At 42.3% G+C, this 19,309-nt stretch overlaps 1 protein-coding gene across 1 annotated transcript; it reads right to left on the reverse strand.

Moving 5' to 3' along the window:
* Nucleotides 1–9: 9 nt before the first annotated feature.
* cavin1a (caveolae associated protein 1a) lies at nt 10–18,307 on the reverse strand. The gene is made up of 2 exons (XM_053442655.1): nt 17,498–18,307; nt 10–3,105 (listed from the first exon to the last, which is right to left on the reverse strand). The coding sequence occupies exons 1-2, from the start codon at nt 18,014–18,016 to the stop codon at nt 2,344–2,346; spliced, it is 1,281 nt and encodes a 426-aa protein (XP_053298630.1). The 5' UTR covers nt 18,017–18,307; the 3' UTR covers nt 10–2,343.
* Between the last annotated feature and the right edge of the window lie 1,002 nt (nt 18,308–19,309).

Here is a 19,309-nt window from a genome sequence, read left to right on the forward strand (position 1 = left end):
AAGGCAGTATTTATTATTCAGTAAGCTTTTATTTTTTATTGAAAGGAGCCTTAAACACAACAGCAAAAGGCAAGCTCCAGCGTCTGGTTTAATTAATCACTGCTACCTAGTAATATGGGGGACATTCATTTAAATGACTATAATCTTTTTTTCAAGTGTTTCCGTATGTCGCCTACATCCCACTCGCAGCACACTGGCAGCTTATAAAAAGGTACAAGGTGGCAAAAACACACATTTTCTCCAGAGGCACACCGATATCTTACAAGTGTTTCAATGTATGATGTGCTAGACAGTGTGCACATCCTTGTCAAAAAGAAATCAATACAAATGTGCTACAATTATAAGCCTATGTGATGTCACGGGCCGGCGACAATTCAATGCAGACGAACTTGAGAGTTTCACAAACACATCAGTGTGGGTATATAGTATGCACACAACCTTTCACAATCACACATTACACACATACAAAATGTCCTCCGCCCAGTTCATACCCTGTTCAGTGCTAAGAAGGAGCACTCTCCTTAATTGCATCCCCCAGCCTATTGATTGTTCTAATGGAGTTCCCTGCTGCACAGTGGGCCTACAGCACATCAAGGTCACACAGTCTCTAAGAAGGGAAAATGGAGGCTGTAACCACCACCTTGTCTCCATCTGTAGCCCTGCATGCTTAACGTACACGCTCAAAAGTGGCAAAGATAGAGCACTGCCATCATCAGGTTCAGAATTGACACATAGCTTCTTCAAATCCTCCAATGCCGCCTTCTCCTCAATAACCTAATTTTGCTAATATTGGGGTATCTGTTACTGTGGACATTCCTTTAATAATTCCGAGGAGACAAACAGGATTGCACCTGGTCTCTGAAAACATTTGTGGACTGGACCGTGCCTTTGCGCTGGTCTGACATTTGTTCAAGTACCGAGCCATCCATAAATACCTGGCAGAGTGCTGCTTGCCTCCAACTACATTTAGAATGACATTTCCATCCTCAGCTACGTAATCAGCCATTAAGCTGTCATCTTGCTCTTCAGGCTATATATTTTTTCTGCCTGCAATTACCTTGGGACATTTTTACAGGGCTGTGCAGATGTACTGTGATGAGCTGTAACCATGACGATGCAATTGTTTTCTCTCTCCTGTGTCTCCCTGTGCAGCGCTGTGCTCTGTGAAACTTAGAAATGTGACATGCTGAATGAGTGCGCTACAGTAAAGATGACCGAACAGTGTTTTCAAGCATGCATTGTAAAGATAAACCACAGCAACGGTTACATTCTGAATGTCATAATTATACGCTTTTAGTATTTTGTTAAATCACCGCTGAATTGGGGGACCAAATGTCGACCCTGGATAGAATAGCATGAGATATATCCCTACATAATATGTAGTATTTCTGATACAATTTAAGAGATATACACTTCCATTTTCAGTACTTTACAGTTATAATTTACATTACATAGAATGTTAAACCAAAATAATACTTTCTATCATTTGACACGATGTCTGGATAAGTATATTTTGCCCTGAGGCATTGTGCATTATCTTGGGTAATGTTCTTATAAATTCATTCCCTCTCAGCCCGTCTTCTCAGTTCTTTATTTCTCAGTCCTAATCTTTGGCTTTGTGTTCAGTTTTATAGTTTCACACATGCACATTACATAATTCAAACCATCAATCACAAGAATGTCGACCGCTCAGCCGAAACATTTAAACTGTGCCTGGTTTTTATTGTTGTGTGTGTTTGGTGTACACTTTGAAACATCTGGATTTAAAACTTAATTTGTAGTTCAAGGTATTTCCCATGCCTTTCTGGCTTGACCAAGTCTAAAATACACAGATCTGTGTAAATCTTTCCAACAACTTCCTGTTAGCCTTCCAATAATGTGCATATCATACATGGTTAATATTATATTATACATTACATCTCAATAGCAAAGACTATTTATAACTTTTTTTCCGCTCCTCAATTTATCAAACCAACGACAAACAGCAAATATTCTAAACATACAAGTCTAAGATACCCAGTCAGCCTGCGGCGTGTTTCGAAAACTTTGTTTTTTAATAGATTTTCTTATTTATATGCTAAAGAGGAGCAAATATGAAAGTCATCCATTTTGGGTACAATAAAAAGAACAGAAAACAAAAACGACCCATAATAGATTGTGATCACGTCTAGAAAGTCTCTACAACTAATATTGTGTCCATGTAATTCGACTAATTTATCGAGACTTCTTTCCTTTCTTCATTCTTTCATTAATTGAGACTTCTTTCCTTTCTTCATTCATTCCTTCATGAGGGCTTCTTTCCTTTCCTAGTAATTACGTCTTTTCCAGCACAGGTGGGTCTCTCTACTCGTGTTGTGCCTTCTTGAGGTGGTCTGTCTCCACCAGGACCAGATCCTCTGTCACCTCCAACAGAGCATCCATCTCTGGGCTGTCCACACGTACCAGCTCCCCTTCCTCCACCTCCACATGCACGCCGAGCCCGTTCTCCTCTTCCCCCAGGTGGCCCTCAGACTCAGCCACCTCCTCCATCTCCGTGTTCTGCATCACCTCCTCTTCCTCCCCATCTCGGATCTTCTTCACGTAGAAGGTGAATGGGGGCACACGGTACACGGTGGTCTTGGAGCGAGCATAGACCGTGTGGTCAGGGGTCAGGGACTTGCTGACCTTATCTTTGGAGGTCTTCATCTTCGCCCGGCGCTCCAGATTGGGCGTCATGCGGGTCCCGAGTTTGCCGATCTTCTTCTCCAGGCTGTGCTTAGTTTTCTCCAGGTTGTCACGGGTTCTCTGTCTTGTCTTCTCCAGGTTGTCGCGGGTTCTCTGCCGGGTCTTCTCATAGTTCTCCTTGGTCTTTAGTTTGGTCTTCTCCATTTTCTCTTTGGAGAAGGCTTTCTTTATGTTGTCCACTTGCTGCTTGGTGTTGCGTTGGAGGCGCTTGGTACGAGACTCTTCAATAATCTCCTCAATCTCCACCTCCTCGTCTGAATTGAGATTGGCCTGGACTCCCTCCTGTCCCTCCTCGGGTATCTGCTCAAGGCCCTCCACTGCGGTGCCCTCCACTGTCTCTTCTGTCTTGCCCTTGGTTGCCTTTGGAGCCTTCACTTGGTCCTGCAGGAGAAAATTAGGAGGGAAACAGGAAAACGTTAGATCACAATGTGTGAAATGAATCACATCACCATTTTGACATTTACTACAAAATGAACTGTCATGATGCTAAACTGATTGTGTTGTATGATTCATGTAAATCATGGCATTTCATTTAATATGTCATGTGAAAATTATCAGCTTGAGAAAGTGAAGTCAATGGCCTTTGGGTGAGAAATGAAATAGAAAATATGAGCTTGTTGCTTCATAGATTGATCTCATTGACACAGTCTGTGAGCTCAGTTGTTCACTGCTTCTGGCTGGTGTAGACTGCCATCTAGTGGTGTTTACCTGAAAAGTGTTTTACCATTTATTTGACACTTACAATAATAAGAAACACAACAGCTCTGGTTGGTGTGCATTGTATGACACATCTCCCAAATAATGTGATTTCAAAGAAAAATTATACTATCTGAATCTCCACAGTCACATTGAAACTAAAGCCAACGGGTGCATTTCCTGCCACGGTGATGTTATCTTCTCTGCACCATATTTTTCCATTTAGGCACAGACCAAAGCAGTACAGCATCTTCCAAATTGGACAAAGATAATTTAATGATATAAAAAAAATTAAATAAACTTGATTTAAATAGACTTGACTTTTCAAAACAGTGATTTTTGAGTTAAATATGAAAAACCTATTTACAGTGATATAGAAAAAATGTCCTATGTTGTAAAACCAATTTGCCAAATTTACATTTGCATTCTCACACCGAGAGTTTATCATGACATGTTTTCCATGACTTTACAACATGATTTGTTCACACAGCACACTACACTGCTGTAAAGCTGACAGCTGCCAATCAATCAGCACTACAGCAACCATATTTCCACACTGTGGCACCAGATATCCACTCAGGCAGAAGAGGTTCAAGGCTAAAAATGTGATCCCTCGGAACGGGATGTCTGTGACCCCCCTGGGAGGATTAGTGGCCCCACCCTGCTGCACCTCCGTGCCACACCTCACTGCTTCTCTTTGGATTTTATAGAAGTATCGAGTTTGAGTCACCAACACCTTTTAAGCCGGAGCTGCCCATGTCATTATACAGTAGGAACTACAGTTATACTGGTTAATGTTTGATGATACTGCTATCCTGAATTAATGTTAATGGTCTTTATGTTTAATTAAATGGCTTTTTTAGTCTTATCCTTGTAGAAAATATTTTTAAAACAGTATTCAGACTTGTTTGAATAGTAAAATGTTTGACTAAAATATCAAGAGACAGCAGGTCTTCAATGCAAGTAACCTTAAACATTCTAAAATGAAATAAAAAGAAAATATCTTTGATCGATGTCATTATCTTTATTAGCAGGTAGACGGTTCTTAAGTTAGGATTATCTCTCTACTTCTTTTTATCCAGTATTGACCTTATGTGGCTTAATGTGGTTACACTCAGCCTGCTGCCTCATATAGACTGGAGCCACATACAGTATGCCCAGTTGAAATAGATCTACAGTACTGGCTCATTGCACATGTCTGTTTGTCTCCAACCTATTCATTGGGCAGATTGTAAAAACAAACAGCCTCATAAGGCAGCACTATGCCATCAAATTAATCACCATCACCACATCAACAGTTTGAATTAATGCAACACCTCTGACACAGGCGCACGTCTTCACCATCCAGTCTCATTTAATCACTCTTCCTTCCCCCGCCTAGCTGTCGCTTCAGATGAAACCATTTCGGGTTCTAATTTATGTGGCTCTATTGTTTGTTTTGTATTTAAACACCTCGCCGTCTTTTCCTCATCTCATCTGCCACACAGACGATGACTGTTTCCACTTTTAAATTAAAACCTGGAATGTTTAAAACTCATGCCATAGAGGTGCCATTTAATCATGCAGGATATTGAGGATAAAGATTAGATTCACGTCACTCAGAGCAATCACAGGTAGAAGTACTCAGTGTACGTCTGAGTATGGGGATATCAAGACTTATAATGTGAAAAAATAGATAAATGTGAAGAAAACACAGGTGAAATTCCCTTGTAGGAGTATATATCAAGAATGTTTATTTATTTTAGTATAATTACGATGAGGAGGTCCAGAATATTTTTTTCCACTTTCTTAAACATTGTGTGATAGGGCGTTTTGCAACATGTTCTTTGATTTCTCAGAGAATAATTCATGGATCCTGATGAGAAAATCATGCAAGCTAATTTATGAGTATGTGTGTGTACATTTGGTGCAGATCCAAAGGGTCTATATCGAGTGAATTCATAAGGACTGCATAGGGTAGAGGGATGTACTCCAGTGCCATTCTAGTTAGGGGCACTTATTTGATAGTTACAACGAGGACAGACACTGATTGCTGGGAAAGAGATCAGGGGAATGACTTGCAGTAAATGGTATGGACGGCCATGCAAGATGGAAACTGGGGGCCTCACCGATCAGGGCAGCTGTAACCATGTGCTAAATGTACAAGAATAAACAACATGTTTGAGTGCGGTTTGTTGTATTAAGACATCGGTAATGTGCAGTGTTAAAAAACACACAGCAAATAGGATTTTAATCCTGATATCTGATTTATGACAGACAGACACCTGTCCCTGGCCAGTTCAAATATTGCCATACGGTCCTGTCATGATACAGATTGAGCCTCCTTATCAGGTGCTGCGTGCGGTGTGGACCTGCTCTCTATAGGTTTATTTTGGGCTGGCCTTTCCCTCTCTCTGGATACCATCTACCATTCTCTGGCGACCAGCCACCGCAGCATTCAGCCCCCGCCACACAACACCCCTCCCCTCTCCCTGCACAGCAACAGATAAACACGGCGCTCCGTCACCATGGCGACCCCCTCCTCACGCCGTCTCTGATGGGCGGGGGAAGTTCAGCTGGATAAACAGCTGACAACTGAACAACAATATCCCGACGGGAGGCTGTCAGTTGGTCTGAGCGTGTTACGGTTACACTTGGATCAAACGCTGCACCTGCTTTGCAGACATGAAGTGCAACAGTAACACTGATGAGAGATATTTTGGAATTTGTGAGCAACATTTTTCCATATGTATTATCAGAACAATGTCGACTCATAAAAATGGAAATGGACAAATACAAAAAGCTCTGAAAAGTGACCTGATAATTTACATAAAATGTTAAGATTTCAAAGATAAGACCCACGTAGTAAACATGTGTACCCACAGCAGAATTACATACATGAAACAAACTACTCTGCACCCCATAGCTGTGTAGGAAGTTGTTCTGTGAACTCATATGTCCCTGGCAAAGCTTGTTTTCTGCTGGGGGGTAAATTTGGCTGGAGGGCTAAAATTGAAAGCCAATGTGTTACTTTTACATTTTAAAAATACATTTATATACAAATGAATCTGCTATGTTCATGGAGAAAGTAACCATTAAATGCACAAGTATGAGTATTCATGCAAACACGTATTCGTCCACCCTCACGCACGTAAACAGAGTTTTTTCCATGAAGCCAGACTGTGAACACCTTTCATAAGAAGTGGCAGCTCTGATCCCGGAGCAGGAAAGTTCCACAGCCAACGGAGAAACAGCAGTGAAGTCATACAACACAGGGAAATTACGACATGTTCCAGCATCATGTTCGTTATATAATACTACTCTCTGTAATGAGCTAATACTTTTTAGTTACATTTCAATACCTTACAGTCTTTTATAAGGCTCTCAAGGCTCGTGGCAACGTGTAACTGAAAACAGAGACGCTGCTTGTTGGAACATTTAGCTGTTTACATTCTTGAAACTTGACTCAGTCCGCTGAATTTGGGGAAATTGTGATTATATCAGCAAACCCTGTTTGGGTTTCCCTGCCTGATTACAAACCAAAAGAACCTTGTGAGGAATGGTCGGGTCCATTAGGGTGTCTGTGCTGCCTTCCTCTCTCCTTCCATTTACCGGCAGTGGAAAAGTCAGAACTCAGTGGGGGTGTGTGTGTATGTGTGTGTGTGCTCTCCTCAATGAAAGGGTCTGTTGCTAATGTTTCTTTCCTCCAAATAGCGTCAATCATACATACCTTATTGAAAAGCTTCTGATAATAAGGGACTCTACCTCTCTATTTGTTATATTTGTTCAGACAAGCCGTCTCTCCACTGAGCTGTGTGTCTGAGCTGTCTCTCAGAAGGAGGCACAACACAGGAGATGCAATTAAAAAGTCCCAGCAGATAAGAGAGAGGGAGTTTGGTAAACAGCTTCGACAACAGCATTATCGAGAGAGCCAGTGATGCATAAACAGGGAAAAGATGCAGGAAGCAGGTCAAGAAGTAAAAAGACATCATCTCAGAATTGAGAATAATCAAAATCTCCCAAACAATTGTGTTAGTCTATGAAGAAAAACAATCCAAAATGTTCTATCTGACTCTTACAAGGGCTCAGGCTTTAACCAGAGACAGTACTGGATTTACATGAAGGTTTTATGCGTTGGTGACCATTGAAGGAGCAGCTATGTCTCTCTCACCATTCATCCTGACAGGAACCTGGCCTTATACTGAAATAACTGTGAAGACGGCAGTAGAACGATGAGTCCTGCCCAAAAGGACTCTGCTGTAACCATGGACAACAGAGCACAGTGTATAGAACACAGCGGCTGTGACTCAAGCCACTGGCATTTCACTTTTTTTCCCGGTCTCATTCTCTGTCTCTGTATCAGTTACAAGGCTTCCATTAATCCACCTGGTTCAATATTGTTTCTTAGAATGAAAAATGTCCACATGAACCATTCGAGCCATAGGCATCAATAGATGAATGAAGTGGCGGTTTCAGCATGTTACTTTATTGAGCCAGATCAAAAAGATGTCAGAAGAAGTCGGTTTCCTGATTGCACAAAAATTACCATGTTTTCCGCTCTGGGTGTTTCTTTTATCATCATGACTCATTGTAAGTTGGTTTTGTGGGTCACAGTTTGTGTTATGTGCAGTAATACAAATGAATAGCCCTTGCATTAAAATAACAATCTGTTCACGTTATAGTAATCAGACTTAAACACATTCTATATATGAAGCCATATTAGGATTAAAAAATACATCATAAAAAAGAGTACATATTTCTGCCAAGGCCCAACAGTCCCCTTAGGAAACCACATAAAAATTTAATAGAGCCGGATTTTTATTTGGATCTGCCCCAAATTGCACACAATTAAATTATTGAAAATATTGGGAAAAAAACAACAATGTTAAAGAAAGAGAAAAGAATAATCCTTGATCCGCCCCCTGATCCCGATCCTAACCCTAATCGAATGGGTTCTGACCTATGGTTCTGACCCATGCTACATCCTTCCAACAAGTTTAATAGTAATCGTTTGTCATGCTAACTAACAACAGATGCAAACCAAACCTCCTTGGTGATAAACAGACTATTCCCAAAATTACTGGCCATCAATAACTAATATTGGCAGTAGGTAGGAAATGTATCAATGCTGATCTTATCTTATCGACACAACATGCACAACCTCAATCCACCTACAGGAGAGTGCGTGTATAGACCAGGCACACACAGCGTTCCTTCTGAAGCAGTGTGATGAAAGGCCTGTCGGTGAGTCACAGAAGCAGCTGCCTTATCCTGTCCGGTTCTCTGCAGCTGTGCACTTAGCTTCACAATGAGTTATATCACTGACCCGTGTGCCAGTCCAGGATGGGTGCAGGGCCAGATTGAGAGATTGAACTGAAACGGCGGTGGAGGTTTGCGAGTTCGAGTCCTGCGAGGGCCCGAATTATGAGGCTCCTCACCTTGACGAGAGCTCGGAGGCTAAAATAAGGACGCTAATGTGCTTTGGTCATTAATATTGTAGCCTCCCAACCCCTCACACAATTCACAGAGGACTGCACCAGCCGCCTCCAGCCTCAAGCCGATTGGAGTTTACACAAAGCTAATTCTGTTTCAAGAAGCTCTCGTATTCTACATTATTAAATGTCCCGTGGGCGATGGAAATATTCAACACTCCCGCTGTCTATACACAGATTCCTTCAAAGAGAAGGCCTCTGTATACACCACATAGCCACCATGGCGATGTCATGTTAGGGGCGTGCCACAGGAAGAGAGTTCCTTGGCTTCTCTGTCACAGTGATGTGTGATTTCACACACAGGAACCCCGAAGGGGAAGCCCTTTTTCCACAGCTCACCCTTCCCACATCCATGCCTCTGAAACCGCTGGAATCCCTGGGTCAGTCTCATGCATAGATAGAAAATGAGCTTTTCCAGTGAAGTCTCTGTGTGAAGCGGCAGCCGCAGAGCTGGAACATATTATACACAGCAGTGACTAATCCCTTTTTCTCCACTGAAGGGGCCGTCCATAGTGACACTAGAGAGGTACAGGAAGTTTCAGCCAATCAGACCCTCAAATTCGCACGTCATACTACACTGAGCATAAAGATTTATATGACTTTTTTATTGATTTAATCATAAAAAAGAAAGAAAAAGTAGTGGTATGTTGCAGATATTGTCTATATTTTTTTATCTGTGTAAAATACATATAATCGCTTTACAGGATAATGTGATATTTGGCTCAAGTGAGCAGAGCACTGGGCCCGGCTTTAGGAAACTATAACTACTGAGTAACATTAGGCTGATGTAATGATAAATGACTGATAACTCCTGCCAAATAACACCTGGTATGGGAAAGAAGGCCTGCAGCCAATCATCCACAATGCTTTGCTTTGTTCTGAAATAAGCAGTTGTCTGTGTGACATAAAAAAATGAGAACGGGATATACTAGATGGAAAAACTGACTGGTTGTTTAGAGGTTTTATTCTGTGTTTGTTTATAAGGTGTGGAAATAGTTTCACTGTCACATAATACTGGAGCCTCATTATCAACTTGCAATAAAATGAATTTCAGCCTTCCCAGATAAAATGTGCGCTGTATAAAAACGAAGATACGTTTTTCAGATAAATTCAATCATGTTATCCTCAACTTTCACCTCTTGCATAGATTACTTTAGTACTATTGGCATTATTAATAGTTTAAACATCCTAAACATCCCTGTGCATGCAAAATCTAATCCTGAGGTGTTTCCACACCGACACGCTCCCTGTGACAACTTATAACTCACATGTCAGTGACAAGAACAGCGAGCCGCCACGGGAGCAGTGAGCAGCACCAAACTTCCCTTTCACACGCAACGTATTATGTTACAGGAATAACAGTGAGGAATATTAATAGAAACATGTATGGCTTCTGCTCTAACAGCAACTTTTTGTATTATTAAAATAAACACATCCTTTTCAAGAAGGTGGTACGAAGATATGCAGGTATCAGTTTTTAAATGTTCACCTCCAGTTTTCAGGTGTTAAAACTGTGCAAAGACTGAGCTGTGATCTGTTGTCTTTGTGAAATCTTACAAGATAGTTAAAAGATACCTGTGGTATGGAAGTACAGCTTGCATCCAAATACTGACACTACATGGTCAAACACACACATTTATCAGGATATATGTGTCAATGCAATTAGTCAATTAATTGGCGCTGCTGATTCTTAAATTCAGACGCCCTCGATGAAACAGGACACTGCACCATTCCACTGCACTGCTGAGGGTGTATTTATAATCAAAGGCAAAATAGTAGTAGCGTATCTTAATACAGTAAAGCCACTCAGATAATTAGGCCAACTTTTTATTTTGGCGACGGCCTTGTAGATGAAGGGCGTGCCTGCAAATTTTTAGAATCAGCAGCTTCCACTGAGTTGTGGTGAGGCATGAGGACACATTTCTGCTTGCCAGCCAAGAAGCTGGATGAAAACTACAACCGTTCAAAATCCAGTGATCTGATCGGTGTCCCAGCTGGTAAATCCTGTCTGCTCTGGTGGGATGGGGATGTGCGGTGAGAGGGGAGGGCAGCTGCGACCTGAGATCAGGCGTCGGGGAATGTAAATGTAGTTATTCTGATAGGAGCGGTAGGAACATGTAATATCGTGGAGCAGGAGAAATGGCTCACAGCAAAACAGCTGGACTGTTGGATACAGGCAGATGTGCTTGTGTATGCAAACAACAGTAGTTTAAGTGCAACACGGACCGATAAAACATCATCAATCCAGGTTCAATTAAAATCTTGAACAATGATTTAATACCACATAGAATGTTGCAGGGTCATTTCACCCAAAAATTACAGGTGTTAGGTTCACATAGGCTCTGTCCCATTAACACATGACTTTGAGTCACTGAGCCAATTGAATTCAGCCATCACTCTTTTTATTATTTACACTTTTTTCTAATGTGACAAGTCGAAAATGTCTAGTGTGAAAAGGCCCATTAAATCAAGTTTGTTTTGGTTTGGGCTAAAATCTGTATAACCTTATTATGAGAACATAAGATCCAACAAAATGAATACAGCAGACATATCATATAAATCTATTTATAGTCCATAATAAAAATTGTACGCAAACACGTACAGTGTTTTCACATGCTCGAACAGCAGGGATCTTCTTTCTGCTGTACACGCTCTATAGCCTTATGACAGCAGCACAGGAAAGGCTACAGTAACACTATCAGCAAATCCACGTCTTATATCTCAGACGCACACACACACAAACACACCCGACCTGGAAAGTGAGTCACCGTGCAAATGTGTTATAAGTGAATGTAAACCGGACCAGAAAGGCCACAGCAGTCCATACAATAGTTGTAACTGTTCAAAACTGTCTGTTTTTTTAGTGTAAACTCATTTCTTATGACCAGATCAGCTTGAAAATCCATGATCAATGGCAGAGGGAGCTGGTCGGTACATGGTTTGGATCTTTCCAAAATATAAAAGAAATACAAGCAAACCCCTAGAAATGTTTGTTTTTGCAATAGGTTGAAATCACTGGTTCCTTATTCCGTGAATGAAAAGTGCGGGACTTTGTAAAAAATAAATAATAGGGGACGTGATCAGAGCATCAGGATTTGACAAGTCGTGCCGAAAGAAACATGGTTCTGGCTCCAAGATGTGGCTGAACCCCGTTGAATAAAATGAGAGGGATGGGACGCTCAGAGGAAATACAAGATTGATTTTAAAGGAATAGTTCAACATTTCAAGAAATACAATTAGATAAGTTCTATAAGAAAATCAAATCTGCACTGTAAATATGAAGATAGATGAGGGTCATTTTCACGCTTTTGGGGCAAAAGTGTAAAACAAGCAGCACATTTTTTTGGGACAAGCTTTAAGGTCTTTTAACTGAGCTATTCTCTTTTTTAAATTCAGCCATTTATTTTACAAGGCATAAATCAGGACAAGAGATGTATGATTTCATCTGTCATGTAACAGATTTCTAACAAAATATAATGCTAGGTGGACATCTGCCTGTGGTACCTTCCTATTTACCCAACCCACCCGAGAGGGGTATCACCCTTCTGATCCAACTCTTGGCAAGGTAATTAACAACCTGGTTCTGAATGATTAAGTAATGGTTCACAATCTTTACTTTCAGCAAAGTTTTGACTGTAATACACACTGTATATCTGAAATGTGACTCTGTATCATGTATGCCATTATCTGAGCACCACCTTTAGACAACTGTTTTCACACAGTGGCTCTCACACACACACCACTGAGCAATGGAAGTGGACTGGCTAGCTCGACACAGCAGCTGACATGCAATAGTGAAATGTGGAGCCTTCCAGATATCTTTCCAGTGGCCTGGTAAAAGAGGAGAGCAGCAGAGGTGAGAGAGAGAGAGAGAGAGAGAGAGAAAGGGGAGACTAAAGGAGAAAAACATAGTGAACAAGTACCGTAAGCAAGCAAGTACTGAATGAGCTGTGACCGTCGCTCCCAAGTGGGGGTTGTGGGCTTAGTCGATAGTGGGAGTCAACTGAGAAGAGGGGAGAGGAACAAGTGGGCATGATGGCAGGATAAGCACAGAGATGCCAACGGGATGAATCACAACTCTAACTTGGTGCTGCTGAAGGCGTGTGCTTCTGCTGCTCCTCAGCTGCTCACTCTCGCCTGCAAGGGGTCACCTAAGCTCTTCATGGCTATACCATCCCTGTACTGAGGCAGAGATGTGATTTGTGCCTACAAACAAATATTCAGAGAGCTGGAGCGGCCAGAAGCTTTAGCTGGATCAATGTGGCTGCAGAAAGTGGAAGTGAGTTATTACACATGGTCTGGTCTGGGCTGTAGCCAGTACAGAAACCTGGGCTGGGGCTGTGGCTTGTTGGCTGCAACCTGAGCTCTGGAAGGTCAGTGAAGTCGGCGTGGAATAAGTAGACTGAAAGTGAGAAGTCTTACATCTTCCTGATAGAGTTGAGCCCATGGCTATATCAATGTCCTTGAGCGTCAGCCAAACGCTCTGTTTCCAGACACAGAGCAGAACAGTCTCACACTCCGATGGACAAACACTATCACGTTGCATAAACTGGACTCATTTACATAATCCAATAGATAAGGCGCACGTGACCCCTGTCGTTTTTAGTCACAGTTTGAAGTCGCACTGGAACTATGTTAACTAACTGAGTATGGTGATGTAGGGCTCTTTCTAATCAATAAATCTGAATATTCCTTTCATTTATTAATAATTTATGCTATTAAACAGTGAAAATCACCAAACATTACAAGAAAACATATAAAAACATTTACTTAGGTGTTGATCCTAACTTTACCACCATCAAACATCATAAAAGCCTTGGTATAATCTATAAACCGTTTCACTAGAATCAAGTCTTGTTACTGTTATCAGCTTCCATCTCGGTTCATTTCCTGACAATTTCTGCTGTCAACAAACACTACAACAGGAAATGAGGCCTCAGAGGCTAAAATAGCCACATGCCTGGCAATGTGAGACTAAATAAGGAAATAAACTTGCACTCATTCAGAATGGCTGTGCTTGATTCTCATGAAGAAACAATTGGTCTCCATTTGAGCTGTGATGACAGGCCGGTGGTGCCTCATGCAGCCGGACACTCACAGTCAGAGGTTTGTTATTCTAAAAGCTCAGCATCACAGCTGCAGAGCGACACCACCCAGTTGTACCTCACACACTTTTCAAATTCTAAACTCCCAAAATGTAATTACAAAGGTTTAACTGTAACAAGGGGAAGCACATTTAGGACTCTAGTGAGAATGTTCTCTGTGTAAGTGGGATCACAGTGAGGCTGGTTCATGAGAAACCACATGTTGTCATGAATATATGAAATGTAGTGGTAAAATAAGCAATATTACCTAAGTACCTTTACTCAAGTTCTGTACTTTTAATCACAATCTTAATCACAGAACTTGAGTATTTTTATCTATTAATTCTCAGACTTGGAGGCAAATTTTGTACCTTTAACTCCACCACATTTATTTAAAAGCTTTACCAGTGACCTTGCAGACACATTTGTACAGATTAACCAAATATAATCCACTAATGAAACAGGATGTATTACTTAATTAAGCTTCCCAACAGTAATAGTTCAAATTAGTCCCTTTACCAGCTAAAAATGGTGATACCTTCAAAGTGACCAATAACATAGCCTGTATGTAAAGATGGATGAAATGATAGCTCCTTAAAAGTGCAGCCAAATCTTCTGGATCACCCCCTGGTGGCTGGCTGCAGTATCGGTCCTAAACTCAGCCTCCTCCATATTTACTTGTGATACTACTTGTGTAGTATTTTCTACACTGTGGTGTTGTTACTTCTACTTAAGTAAAGGTTATGAATACTTCTACCCCTGCTGATACATGTTGACCGCCACACCCTGCTGTTGCCGGGGGGATCCTGTGTGCCACCGACATCGCAGAGTTAATTATAAAGCACCACTGTCCAAATCTTTCCTGCTAGAATCCTGAGGTATCTGGTTATTCTCAGAGTTCGAAGTCGGAGTGGCAGTAGAGAATAAAGATGGCACCTGTAGTTAGAGGCAGTGCTGGCTCCACAAATCTGAGGACAAGGTCCAATGCAGCATGAGTAAGTCACTTGTCTTACTCAAATTCTGCCTCAGTTGACACGAGATTTGTGGTTGAAAGCAAGTACTTGTTAGGAATGGCTACACACCCACTCACACACTGGTATAACTAAACTTGTGAGGACACTGAACTAGCTTGCATTATTTCCCTAACCATATAGAAGCCTTAACCTAATTCTAAACCGATCCCACTCTAACACATTAACACACAAACAGACGGCGGAAAGTGGTGAAACCTGTCGGTGAGCCAGTGTTGATTTGCAATGCTGCCAATATTGAAGCAGCCCGTCTGTCATTCAATTAAACCGGACACGACGCAGCCATCCTCTGGCAGTAAATATAGACCGTGGGAGCCCAAAACGGCAACTGCGGAATGGAAGCAGTGACCCGCTCTTACAATTGCTTCATAAACGTGACAGAGACCAACTTTAGACAAAGATTAGAGCATTATAGTTGCAATAACACAAACAGGGACTGGATTATGCCGGCTCTCTGCCGGTTGTAATACTATCCTAACTCAGAATAAAAGCCTTCAAATGTCAAACTTCATAAATAGCGCAAGATCTGGAAACGACATCCACATCTGCAGACTGTTTACTCCATTAATGTTCAGAGTTCTGCACTGACAACTGCTTACAGACCTTCGTGTGAAAGGGTTTAGACTGTGCAGAGGCTTAAACAGCAGGGAGCACCTGCTTAAATAGTAATTTAGTAATTCAGTGTCGATGATTGGATTTCTGCTAGATGCCGATAGTGAAACCTGCTCCCACAGTGGACATCCCTGGAGGGGGAAGTGAAAAAGTTTCTGCCTGCCAGTGTAGCCCGAGAAAAGCTCTATACCCACGAGAGGCTTGCAACTCTAAGATTCACTGCTACGAAGGTTTTTAAAGAAAATATTTTCTTCTTTACCAGCCAACAAAGACGGCAAATGTTATGATGTGATGTGCGAACGCTGACGAACAGGCATTTCCTTTGATTCGTGCCGGCAAATTTCAGATCATACGACACGTGACCTTTTCAGGCACAAAACAAACCGAAGCGTCCCTGCTGCTGCGCAGGTTTTAGCAGCCAGACATGACAGCACGTCGATATAAAAGGGGCTGCTCCACAAGGCTCATATGCACAGGGGTACTTGTCCTCATCAGTCCTCTCAGGTTTAATCATGTGTCCTGCTTCCCCCGCCCACCCAAGACATTCATTGACTGAACTGCTTCTTTAACTACCGTTGAATTCTCCCAATATGAACACACGTGCTTTTGGCTATTCAAGTGCAGATCATAGCGCCACGCATGTCTGAGTTTTAAATGTGTCCCACTTCGGAGAAATCGTCATAATGAAAACTCCATCTTCATCTTACAAGTGAGCGGCCTGCCAACTATCTGCCCTCTGGCCACTCGGAGGCTGGGGCGTTGGTTCTGTCTCGAGTGGCCCCATCATGCCAGTGTTTACGAGGCTTGTATTTTTATTTACGCCCACAGGCCTTTCTTTAGTTTCATCGGGTAATCATGAAGTCCTGCAGAGTGAGAGAGGTCACTATACCAGCCTTGTTGTTCCCCCCCCATGGAAGTCTGGCTCTCCCCTGCGAGCATTAGCACAGATTCCACAACAGCTTCTGAATAGAAGAGCGCAGTGTCGGACGCCTCGCAAATATCACAGCCTCATTCAAGTTTCAGGAAAAAGTGATCCCAGGCGTTTATGTCATGGAAACCGCCGAGGTGGAACCACTGGGAAAATACACTCAGGTGCCAGTTCACTTGGAACACCAGGCTAAAAACGAATGCGGCAGTCCTGCATTAATCAAAGCTCCACAGCAGCTCAGCTTGTGGTGATTTAACTTTACGGCCATTTCGGAGGCCACACTTTGTGGTGACGTACACAAGACTCTTTCTGTGTGATGCTATTTAGCAGTTTAGATTCATCAAGGGTAGGATTCATTGACTTCTTTTTATTGAAGGGGCCAACTCGTGTCACAGCGACTGGGTGACTCAAGCTCTCTCTGGTGAGATGATGTCAAATTCCTGCACTCAGGGTCCGATGGCTTTTCAGGTGCACTTCACACTTACTCTAAACTTTCTTTTGTAACATGGGAATGTGTCCAGGACTGTGAGTGTCATTGTAGCGCATTAACATTAATTATCACATGTAAACTATTAATGGTGTAATTTATTTCTGTGATGATCATATTCTCAAACTAATATTTGCCATTACATGATGAGACATGTAATACACACACACACACACACACATTTGTACTTCTAACTTAGTGAGGACACTGATTTACATAATGCATTCCCTGGCCCGTAACCCTAACTTTAACCATCCAAAACAAATGCCTAACCCTAAACCTAAAGCTCATTCTAACCCTAAGACAAGTCTTAACCCCTCAAAACTCACATTGAAAAAGTTAGGACTGGCAAAAATGGCCTTACTTTACAAAAATATCCTCACTCTGTAGGTTCTATGCTTTATAGGGTCCTCACAAATATATAAGCACAGGAACACACACACTGTAATTTCTCCCCCAATCACCTGGTAGATGAGGACTTTGAAGTTGCGTCTCTTCAGCAGCTCGTTCTCGTTGCTCTCCAGCTTCTTGATCTGGCCCGCCTGCTTCTCCAGGTTGGAGCGCACCGTCTTGACGTTGACGCTGACCTTGCGTACCTTGTCCAGCATTTTGTTGACCGCGTTGGCGGTCCCCACGTGATTCTTGGACAACTTGGTCAGCTCCCCCTGGATGGTCGACACAGACTTCTCCATGGACTCCTGCCGGGCCTCGAGGCCATTCTGGGTCTGCTGGATCTGGTCGACCACGCCGATGATCTTGTCGAGCAGGGACAGGACCATGACCCCGTTCATCTGGGCTTCGTTCGGGCCTCCGGAAGTCAGCACCAGGTCCACGTCCTCTGAGGGGTCCTCGTCATCATCATCATCATCATCTACTGCCGGCTCCGTGGCGGCACTCACCAGAGCTACCTCCTCATCGTCGTAAGCCACCTCTGCCAGGGCTGTGTGCTCCTTCAGGACACTTGTTTCTGCCATGGCTGTCATATCGCCAACTACAGATAAAAATACAAAACTGAAAAACAACCTGCCGGAGCCACTCTGCACAGAAACTCAGTCCCTGACGCTTTTTCAACTTTCAGATCCACTTGTTTGCCTTTTCCTAGTCTAATTTCCACTTGAAACTTTCTCTTCACCCGCCGTCTCTCACACTCTACCCTCTCTGTCTCTCTGTGCCTCTGCTCTGGGATGCCAGCCAGCCAAGGGGAGAAGGGCCTCTCACAGCTGAGGCATGTGTGCCCTGACTCAAATGCTCCTGCTCCCTGTGTAACCACCCCTTCAAACTTTTCCCTCCCAACACCCGCCCCCATCCCCGGCTTCCCTTGCTGCAGGGGCTCCACCCAACTGTGTGTCCAGGCGCAGGGCAGCATATCTCTAGACTCCCCCTATACGTGACACAACGCTTTTACAGGGAGAGGTGAGGGGGTCATCACAGGAGAGATCCACTCCCAAAAAAAGGCTCATAATCATATTCAAAGAAAATAGATTAACCAGGCGATAAAATTTTACATGGAAAACACATTTTGACGACTGAGTGTAACAAGTTCTCTCTTAAAGGTTCATAGTCATTTTTTTTTGTGACAATGTTTGACCATAGGCTTCTACATTTTATTATTAGCAAGGCGCGCTAAATATTCTGCAAAATATAAATGTGAAAAGTGAAGTTGTGATGGAAGGTGATTCTCCATATATCAGTGCTTTGTTTAACAAGTGATTTATGACAAATTGTGAGAGCAAGAACCAGGGAATTGAAACAACAAAGGGACGTTAGCGGATGAGTACTGCTGTCTGTATGTGTTAATCAGATAAGATAATCTTATTCTTTCTTTCAGCTATTAACGGTTCAATGTGTAGAATTTAGTGACATCTAGTGGTGAAGTTGCATTTTGCCGCTGAATACCCCTCATCTCACCCTCCCCTTCAGAGCACGAAAGAGAACCACTGGCAGCCTTCAGGTGTCATAAAAACTCTGAAGGGGTTTAGTTTGTCCAGTTTGGACATCTGTAAAAAACATGGTGGCCCTAGAGAGGACCCGCTCCAGAAATAAATATAAAGGGCCCATTCTAGCGAAACGATTTGTACAATTTAGATGATTACATACAAGTGAAAATATCAATGGAATTATTTAATAATTATTAATATATATATATATATATATATATTTCTGACAATACATCCCTTTAACCTAAATCGTACACTCTGAACCTTTAAAACAACTCAACATTTCAGACGCATATAACCGAACTGATACTTTTACGGTTGTTCTGCGCACTTGATCCA

Source organism: Pleuronectes platessa, chromosome 16, assembly GCF_947347685.1.
Source record: "Pleuronectes platessa chromosome 16, fPlePla1.1, whole genome shotgun sequence".
Lineage (NCBI taxonomy): Eukaryota > Metazoa > Chordata > Actinopteri > Pleuronectiformes > Pleuronectidae > Pleuronectes > Pleuronectes platessa.

What these genes read in the sequence shown, in the direction of transcription:
- cavin1a (XM_053442655.1), bottom strand. Translation starts at nt 18,016, where the DNA reads ATGACAGCCATGGCAGAAACAAGTGTCCTGAAGGAGCACACAGCCCTG. An exon ending in TCAAAGTCCTCATCTACCAG is followed by an intron (nt 3,106 to 17,497) that starts GTGATTGGGGGA and finishes TTTCTCCTGCAG; the next exon opens with GACCAAGTGAAGGCTCCAAA.